This window comes from Cynara cardunculus (assembly GCF_001531365.2).
Source record: "Cynara cardunculus var. scolymus isolate 2C chromosome LG 3, CcrdV1, whole genome shotgun sequence".
Lineage (NCBI taxonomy): Eukaryota > Viridiplantae > Streptophyta > Magnoliopsida > Asterales > Asteraceae > Cynara > Cynara cardunculus.
The window spans coordinates 4591866-4601323 of record NC_037530.1 but is presented as its reverse complement, the minus strand read 5'-3'; the positions used below and the strand labels follow the sequence as shown (position 1 = coordinate 4601323).

The window sequence follows — 9458 nt, the reverse complement described above, 5'->3', positions numbered from 1 at the left end:
AACTCCAATGATCAACTTGCCGATGCACTCACCAAACCTCTCAGTCGGGGCCCATTTCTTCGTTTACGTTCCAAGATTGGAGTTTCCGATGGATCCTCCATCTTGCGGGGGCGTATTAAAACCTAAGATTGATTTAATATTTAATTTGTAAATCATTGCTRTAAATGAGTTGCTAGTTTAGCTCCTTAATAGTCTCCTAATCAAATATTCATTGCTGTAAATGAGTTGCTAGTTTAGCTCCTTAATAGTCTCCTAGTCAATTGTATATCTTAGCTATATATAGGCTGTCTTTGTAAACTGTTTTACACAGAAAATACAGTTCAGAAATCCCAATTCGTTTTATGCCCGTGTCCCTAATTCCTCTAGGTAGGCCTGAAAAATGTTAGATTATCGTAAGAAAGAGAATTGTTGTCGGTTTCCCCTTACAATTTTCCCCACACAAGTTCTGAGGTAGGAACATCTAGCAGAAGGGGAAAAGGAACAATGGGTATGTAGCTAAGAGATTTTATGATTCTTATATATTAGTTACATTCTTCATCATATATTAACTTTTTGGAGATAATAAGTGAACGGACAAAGGTAGTTATAGAAAAATAAAAGAACAATGAGCATTGACTTGTTTAACGTGTGTAATATCTTTCGTTTACAAAACAGTATATTTTATATGAAGTCATGCTTTACTTTCATAATCCCATAAATAGTATATACTGATGAATACCAGTTCATTTTTGTCACCTTCAATAAGGGCCTTGCCTCATTCCTTCTCTTCTTAACAGGCATAAGGGATGAGTTTTACTTCCACTTTAAGCACTATAATTTGTGAATGTGCATCTCTCCAGTTTCCAGAAACGAGTTTCCCTTATTATGGATTTTGGAAGGGGTAGAAGCACCCATGCTTTCCAGAAATGCACATGTAGAGTGTAGACAAGTATAGCATGTGTACTCTTAAAAACCCCACTGTTTTTAAGTAAACATATACCTGATAATCACAAATGCCTTGCAAATAACCAAATCAAATCTGATCCTTCTTTCCGTTTCAAATACTTTGAGGGGGCATCTGGTTTGAATTTTGAGGGATTCGAATTTCGTTTAAGGATTTGGAATCTTTGCTATGTTTATTTTGTAGGATTTGGAATGGATATAGATAATTTATGAAAACAAATTATAAATAATTGTAAAAATAATTAATTACCTTTTATTAATTGAATATTGCAAAACAAATGTTTCTAACATTTTTTAAAATATTATTACAAACAAATCCTATGAACTCCCGTGAAATACCATCTACCCTAAATCTAATCTTTGTGGGCTTTCATTGAAATAAGGAACTGAATTTCCGAACTTTACTTTAAACCAAACTCGGGGATTGGAATGGAATCCAATTCCAAATCTCGCCAAACCCCACAGACCAAACGGGTCCTGATTGTATCAACTAACAATTCCTGAATATTTTTCAATCAGTTGAAAAACAAATATAAATTTTCTATGTGTCATGAAAGCCCTGCTCCTCCAATCAATTCTGTGGAACCAACTACTTTTGACTCCACATTTTTTGCCATCTTGAACTAATCTACTGTCCAAATAAAGGAAGCACCAAGAAATACAGCTCTCACCATAGGTAAATGTTTTCTATAAAAGGAAGATAATTTACAAACTCGTAATTTCAAATAATCAAGGCTCAACGTTAATCATATAAGAAATCTGAAATTCCAACCCAAATAGCTATAAGCATTTCACATACAAAGCAAAACACAATGATACACAGAGAGGAGAGAATTCGTTATCCATGTTGTATCATATGAGCAACAGAGAGTGCTAGATAGCATACAATTACAGGATTGAATGCTGATATCCCTCCTTTTTCTTATAAAATAAAAGAATAAAGGACAACCCCAGTTCAGCAAGGCACCTTGGGAAGGGAAGGATGCATGAGAAGTGAAAGAAACTATGGGAAGCCAAAGAGAAACGGAAAAAAAAAAAAAAAACTGTAGAAATAAGAACCAGAATAACACCTTACCGTTTCCAACCAAGAATTAGACCTGAAAGTGGTATGACAATCAGAACACCCATTGATGTAGGACAAAGAAGGAAAACATTAAGTACCCTATCGTCCTGAGATGTGATTGGACCAAACATGGTCCAGAAGATCCTGATATTTCTCTCAAACCACAAAAAACAGAATGTCCACACAAGGGCATAAAGACACAGGGTCGCACCAAAAACAATTTACAAGTCACACCACAGCCAATAGTTCTTTTTTGTTCTAAACTTAAGGGTTCTAAATTATGATTGGAGGTCGGGTTGCTTGTCCTCAAAAAATCAGAAATGAAAATAAAGTAAAGTATCATCTTGCTTTTCAACTTTCAGCCAGGAGGTTGTAACTGAAGCCCATGAAGTCAACTTTGAGGCCACTTTCAAGTTCTGGTCATCCTTGAAATTACCTATCATGTCACACATATCTTGAATCATACCAATTGCTAGGCGTTGCCACCTGGTTATTTCAGATGTGATTGACTAATAATTAAATGGCAAGCTGAGCTCCCAGATTTTCCCACTGATGAAGGCCCACTAAATTCACTAGTGCTTTAGAGACAACCAAACAATTCCAGGTCATCGACCCAAGAATAAACGTCCAAGAATAAGAATCTGATGTCTTGTTTAATTTTATATGTAGAATACTGTAATCTGAAATTTACATTCTGGCTTACCATGAGTTTTCCAGCTCAGCCCACAAATACTAAGAATCATGAATGATAGCAAACAAACCTCAGGACCAAAAGCTGCATCCTCAAATATTGGTTTCAGCCGAACAGGAAAAAAAAAAAGCAATGATCACTTTCTTTTTTAACCTAAACACAGAAGATCAGAGCCAAGAATCCTTCTTACGATACCATAAATGATGACTTCCAGCCATAACTTTGCCCTCTTAATGATTAGGCAATACTTTCCATGAAACATGAAAGTTCATGAACTTTAAATGGGCTATGGTAAAATTCATTCATCATTGCACCAATTATCAAGACCTCAATGAAATTGTAATCTCTGTATTCTTCACCACCAACGAATGCAAATAGCCAACGTATCAGTGATGGAGGTCATCAATAAACAGAATGGTGGAATTATATAATTTTCCAACACTTAACGGTCAAGCATACACCATCTAAATGTTAAGACCGCATTTAAAAGGTCCTTGTTATAGCAGCTGGGACCTTCACCTTCCTAAGATCAATGGAATACTCAAAGATCCATCCTTCATGTAGGCATATGCCCCCAAGGAACTCAAAAGAATATAGAATCAACCTCTTAAATGCCATACGGAGATAAAACCTTCAGACCTCTCATTTGTCTAAAAAAGCATTCTAAGGAATAAGGATCGCATTGGTGACCCTTGTGCACCAAGGCTCCCAGGCCCTCCAAGGGTTAGGGAGGGAAGTCTCTGTATATTGTTTTTCCTTTATTTTGCAAAGTAGGTTGTTTTTTGTGGCTTGAACCCATGAGCTTTTGGTCACAAACAAATAACCTTGCAGATTGCTCCAAGACTCGTCCCTGTCTAAAATCACTTGGGATGATACAAATCAGCTAGGACATTCAAGGAGCGTTCAAGTCACGTAAATACCAACGTCACAACCTAGGCTCAACCTTGTGAAGGTTTTTCAAGATTAAGCTTCATGCTTGCTCAAGTATCGTAATTTCTAACTTGTATCACTCATCTTACAAGTTACAAGTTTCAACGTCAATATACCATTGTTGAGAAAAGAACGCCTAATGGGTACACCATTCTCGTTAATCGTAATTGGAAAAGTGAGTAAAGCTACCTAGTTTGTTCACATGCATCTAGTTTTATTTTGCAACTACTATGAAATACCTATATGGCTATATCCCTTTTCCTCTACAAGATAACAGCAAGTTCTAGTTGAATAAAGACATAAAAATTGGAACATGCCTACGAGTAAAAAAAATGGACATATCTGAATGCTAGGGCTTGCTTACAGTCCTCTGTGAGCAATCCGGAACCTAGTCTATACTGCACAGCAAAATAATAAAGCTAGAAACAATGAAGAGTCCCTTTACTCATACACAGCATACAGCAATTCATGATATCATGTAATTTCCTAATCCTACTAACAGCATTCTCCTTCACCTTGTAGGAATGTCTACATGCATGTGTAGATATCTACAAAAGCACCAAAAAGAACCAAAACCATGGGGATCAAAGACCAAAGCGAAGGCATTGCTCTCTAGGCATCAAATGCAACTAATGATGTCTCATATCTATACATAATGAGCATGACATGTTTTACGTATTGACAACCACTGGTTCCACATGAGAAAGATGTAGAACTATTAGCAGTTACCAAGTCAATCTGACAACTCGATCGTCGGTCCATCACACCATTCTAAATTCCATATAGCAACTCAAAATCTCATGCCTAAACTCATTCTCTATATATTTGTTATACCTATGATTTGACAAAAACATATTTGTAAATTAGCTGTAAATGCAGAAACAGTTAAAGTAATTCCAATTTAAAGTCTTTTCACGTTTACTTAGTCTTATTTCGTGGGTTAATTGGTTGTACTTGGTGGATTAATTAGTTGTACTTAGCGGGTCATTTGTTACAAGTAAGGTTGGTTAATCTGTTGGTGGTGAGTTAGCTTTTGCCATGATTTCCTAGTCTTTGGACTATGGCATGAACTTCGGGCTTACCCATGACCATTTAAAGGCATCATTAGAAAATTTCGATGTACAAGTTTTTTGACAAGAATTTAGTCTTCCTCCCAGCAAATTTTTTCTCCAATTATTATGCAAACACTATTTTCTAACTAAGACTGGCATCGAAGTCATTGCCATGAACGGCAAGATGCAAGTTTTTGTTCCTGACATGGATTGGAAAAATAACACCTGGTGAAACCAAGATGACAATATTATTTGACTACCATGGATAACTAATAAGGAGCATTAATGGTTATAAAGGTGTGACTTCAAACCTTACAACGTCAATATTAATTCTTATAAACAGATTCTCCTAAAACTCTTAACTTTTTCTTTGACAAATCAAATGAAATATATGGAAAAGAGTATGCGAATAAAAACAAAGTGAACAAGATCTTGCAATCTCTTTCAACACATTTGACCTTATCCTAGACTCCTGATGATGATAGAAAAAAGATGATCGTTGAGAAACCAAAAGAGTAAGCATTCCCAGGTTAAGTGTCCATCAAAGGTGCCAAAGTGGTACAAACCAAATGAGTGGCGGTTATCGTTGCAAAGGATGAGCATGTGGTGCCACTACAAACATAAAGGTCGTTATAACAATTATCATGGAGGAAGAGCTAACTTGAACATCAATCAAGAGAGATTAGATTCAAATTGACAACAGAACTCAAGTTACAGAACTCGTGGACGTGGTAAAGGAACATATGACAAACATGAGATTCCACATAAAAGACCAGGAAAAAGAAGTTACTCCCGATTCCACCGTAAATGAAGAGGCTGCACTAATTGATGCCAAAGGAGGTCTTTAGGAATGGGAAAGCCAAGAAGATGCTACAACAAGTTGCCCTACGAGATGTTGAGGTAAATCCATAAGATGCTATGAACGATGATAGAGATTGGATACACTTTGCTAGTTTGATATGTTTGTAAATTGTGAACTAGTGATATATGAGAAGGTGATTTGAGGTCCCAAATGGTGAATGCTAGAAACGAAGAATCAAAAGGAACAACACATGCAAACTTAGTACTATTCCACAATTTTACAAGACCATTGATATCAACTGAGTTTTAAGGACAAATATGAAGTCAAATAGCGAAGTAGAAAAGTACAAGGCAAGATTTATCGCAAAGGGATATGTACGATGCCTTGGTCTCGAATATCAAGAGACGTTCCATAGTTGCTTGAATAGGACCTATTAGACTCATGATTGCTTTAATGTGCTTAATCATTGAAAAATCCATCACATGGATGTTAAGCTAGCCTTCCTCAATGGCCCACTTAAGAAAGAAAAAAAAATTCGAGCAGCCACAATTTGTTATAAAGAAGGGGAATGAAGATGAAGTGTATAGATTGAAAAAAAGCATTGTAGGGGCTAAGCTAGGCACCTCAAGCATGTAACAAATATATTAGCTCTTTATTCACCACTTCATATTTGGAAAGTGTCCTTCAAATAGAGTGTGAATGTGTACATCAACATATATTTGCTCTTTATTACTATGTTTTTGCATTGATCTTTACGGGTAATAGTAATACGATGATTGAGGCCTTTAAGAAGTCCATGATACATGAGTTCAAAATGGCATACAACTAATGAACTAAACCAAAGTAAACAAACGCAGTATATCCGACTTGAAAGTAAGGTACGGGAGGAGTAGGATGTACACAAGCCTTACCTCAATCACTAGGATCGAGAGGTTGTTCCCGAGTTTGAAATGACATATCTTGGCTTAATGTCATTTTTTCCTTGCATGGAAGTAGTTCAATAAGATGATGGGATTTTTGTTTGTCAAAAGAGGTATGCTTTAGAACTTTGAAAGAAATTCCATATAAGTGGAGGTTGGAACGAAATAGTCCAAAGAAGGACATAGAACAGAAGTCGATCCCACTTATCTCAAGCAAATTGTTGGGACCTCAAGGTATCTCAGATGCTCAAGGCCCGAGGTTTTGTATGGAATTGCTTTGATAAGCAAGTTCATGCAATCTCCTCATCTATCTCATATGCAAGTTACAAAGGGACTAATGTACTACCTGGAAACCTAAGCAAATCTAAGTTACAAAGGTGCCTATGAGCATAACACACTATTCATCATCTAAGCAAATGTGTTCTTGTAGGCTACTTTGACAGTGATTGGGGTGATGACATTGGCAACCATAGAAGCACTTCTGGATACTGCTTCACTTTTGATACCACTCCATGGTCATGGTCATTGCCGAAACAGCCAATTGCCGCAGGTAATGGGTGGTTAGTATGTCAGTGGTGAGTTGATTTTTGCCATGATTTCCTAGTCTGTAACTCATGGCACGATATTGAAAAAATATGGGTTTGCCTATGACTATTTTAAAGGCCAGGTTTCAATGTACAAGTTGTTTCTCAAGAATTTAGTCTCCCTTCCTCCAACCCTTTCTCCAATTATCATACAAACACTATGTTCTCTTGTTAACTAACAAATACATCAGCATTTCATCCTAACATTTTCAGTTCAAAGACAATTGAGTTAAATAGGGTTGTAGAGTTAGAATTGAATTCAATCGATAGAACAAGGGAAGTAGCTGAACAATGCTTCACAAAAGGTAAAATGAAGGCAATATGATTACAAACGAAAAAACCCAAGTAAATCAGAGCAATATGCAGCAAATCTAAAGTTGACCCAGATGGTAAAAGTGAAAGTAGAAGTTTGAAATCTTACATTTCTTCCTTTCCAGACTTCGTACACCCTCTTCGCCATGTAAGAAAAACGAAAACCCCAATTCGGAAAACAAGACAATTAAGCGGGTAGAGAGTCGAATATGCGGAGCTGATTACAGCTCATAATCGGAGAAAGAGACAAATCTGTGTAAAATATAATAAAGAAAGTAAATTGAGAAGAGAGGGGTAAAAGGGTTTTTGCAGGTCGTCGTTTAGGATCTGAGATGGCGGTTTTCTAATGGAGAAGGTCATGGGAAATCATAATGATAAGCTGTGTGTTGTTTGGTATGCACATCATCACACAACAACAACAGTCTGTGTCAAAGCTTAAAGAAGCTACATCCATCTCTCTCGTGTCGCATTCAATCTGCAAATCAAAACAAATCAAGGACGGCTTTGAAATGCCTAATTTGTCCTTTCCAATCCTCAATTTACTAATTTGTCCCTTTCAATCCCTTCTCTTCGTTTTTTTAACCATTTCTCTTTCTAACCTTACTACTACTTACTTTATATTTTGTCTTCATATTGTAAATAAATAATTGGAGATACGGTAAATATGTTGAAATAAAACAGTGTACAACACCGACTGCTACTACTGTAAGTGAATTAAATGAGGATGATTAACAAAAGACGAAACAAAACTACAAGATTCAGAAAAGGAAACAAGAACCCAATTGACCATCTTGCTTGCAGCTCCACTTTTTCCAAAAATAGTTAAACCAGTGACAAAATGTAAAAACGATTGGTATTGCATATGCAAAATATGAATATTTATATCCAAATTTTGTATTAAATTTTCTAGGTTTTCAGGACAGCTTATACGCACCCTGGACAACTAGGATTGACCTAGAGTAATTGTAGGTGAACCTCCATAGCCACAACCCTCCCCCCCCCCCCCCCAGCCTTATCGACTGATTGAGTAAAAAATGCCCGTGTACATTGGTGTCCTTGGAAACAGGTTTCATATGGAGAGCTGGGTTGCTGGTAATTAACATTTTGTCCGGCATATATTAATGATTATTAGAATGGCTAATGACAATAACATATGTTCTTTGCACGATATAACAAAAATAAATCATATTACATATATGCTTAATTGTAACACTTCAAGATATAATTAAACTGTTATATAGAACTTATACCATATAGCACATATGTTTCTCTGGATATTAGTAAAATATTTATCGTCTTGGTGTCCATTTTGTTTGCAATTACGGGTTCATAATATTGATTGAAGGGTATATTTTTATTAACATTGTTTAACCAGGTGTACTTACTTGTCTAAAATTAAAAAAGAGGATCTATAATTGTTTTGTTTTTTTAAGGCAATAATATTTATAAAAAAAAAAAGCGAATATACAAGAAAATGAAAGTTATGAATTTTGTCATAAACAGAAAATAAGCCAACACCCGACAAAAGAAAGAGTTAAAACACAAAGAAAAACTCGCAACAAGACTAAGGTTGACCAACGAAAACAAAACATACACAACCGAACAACAACGAAACCAACCAAAGCTAACGACCACACACACCAAAAATACAAACCTACATACGCTCATCAAAACCATGCTTGTTGCACCAATCTGTCCAAGAGATGTTTAGATCCTTGGCTCGAACCGGAATCCACTGAAAAGATAATCTTTAACGAGTGTTACTCGTGATCAAAAGAGGAACGTCATTAAAAAAAAAAACATCTCGGATGAAAGTTGCTTTCTTGTCATGTTCGCAAACTGACGTGAGAAAGACAACTGTATTTTTTGTTTTTGTGAACGAAGAGAAACAAAAAAGAGTATCGATATTTTTTTTGTAATATTACGTAATACCCTTTTAAAGACTTCACAAGTGATGTCGTAGAAATGCAAGGTTTGAAAAACTTTAAGAAATTGAAATCATAGTTGTTTTTTTATCTGTAAATCAAACTTTAAAAAAAAATGTAATTAACGTATAAAATCATTCACAACAATTACAACCCATGATTACAAATCAAACTCATGAACGACACAAAATTCATCAGCATTATTCTAAACACATACCTAAAACCCGACAAACAAAT

General features: G+C 35.8%; 1 protein-coding gene across 1 annotated transcript in view; it reads right to left on the bottom strand.

Annotated features, from left to right (window-relative positions):
• LOC112509395 (protein S-acyltransferase 8-like) overlaps positions 1 to 7740 on the bottom strand; it is a 13485-nt gene extending 5745 nt beyond the window's left edge. Inside the window, exon 1 of the mRNA XM_025114334.1 lies at positions 7406 to 7740. Coding sequence (XP_024970102.1) covers positions 7406 to 7444 — 39 coding nt within the window. The 5' untranslated portion in view covers positions 7445 to 7740. The remainder of the gene's footprint in view (positions 1 to 7405) is intronic.
• Positions 7741 to 9458: the final 1718 nt, after the last annotated feature.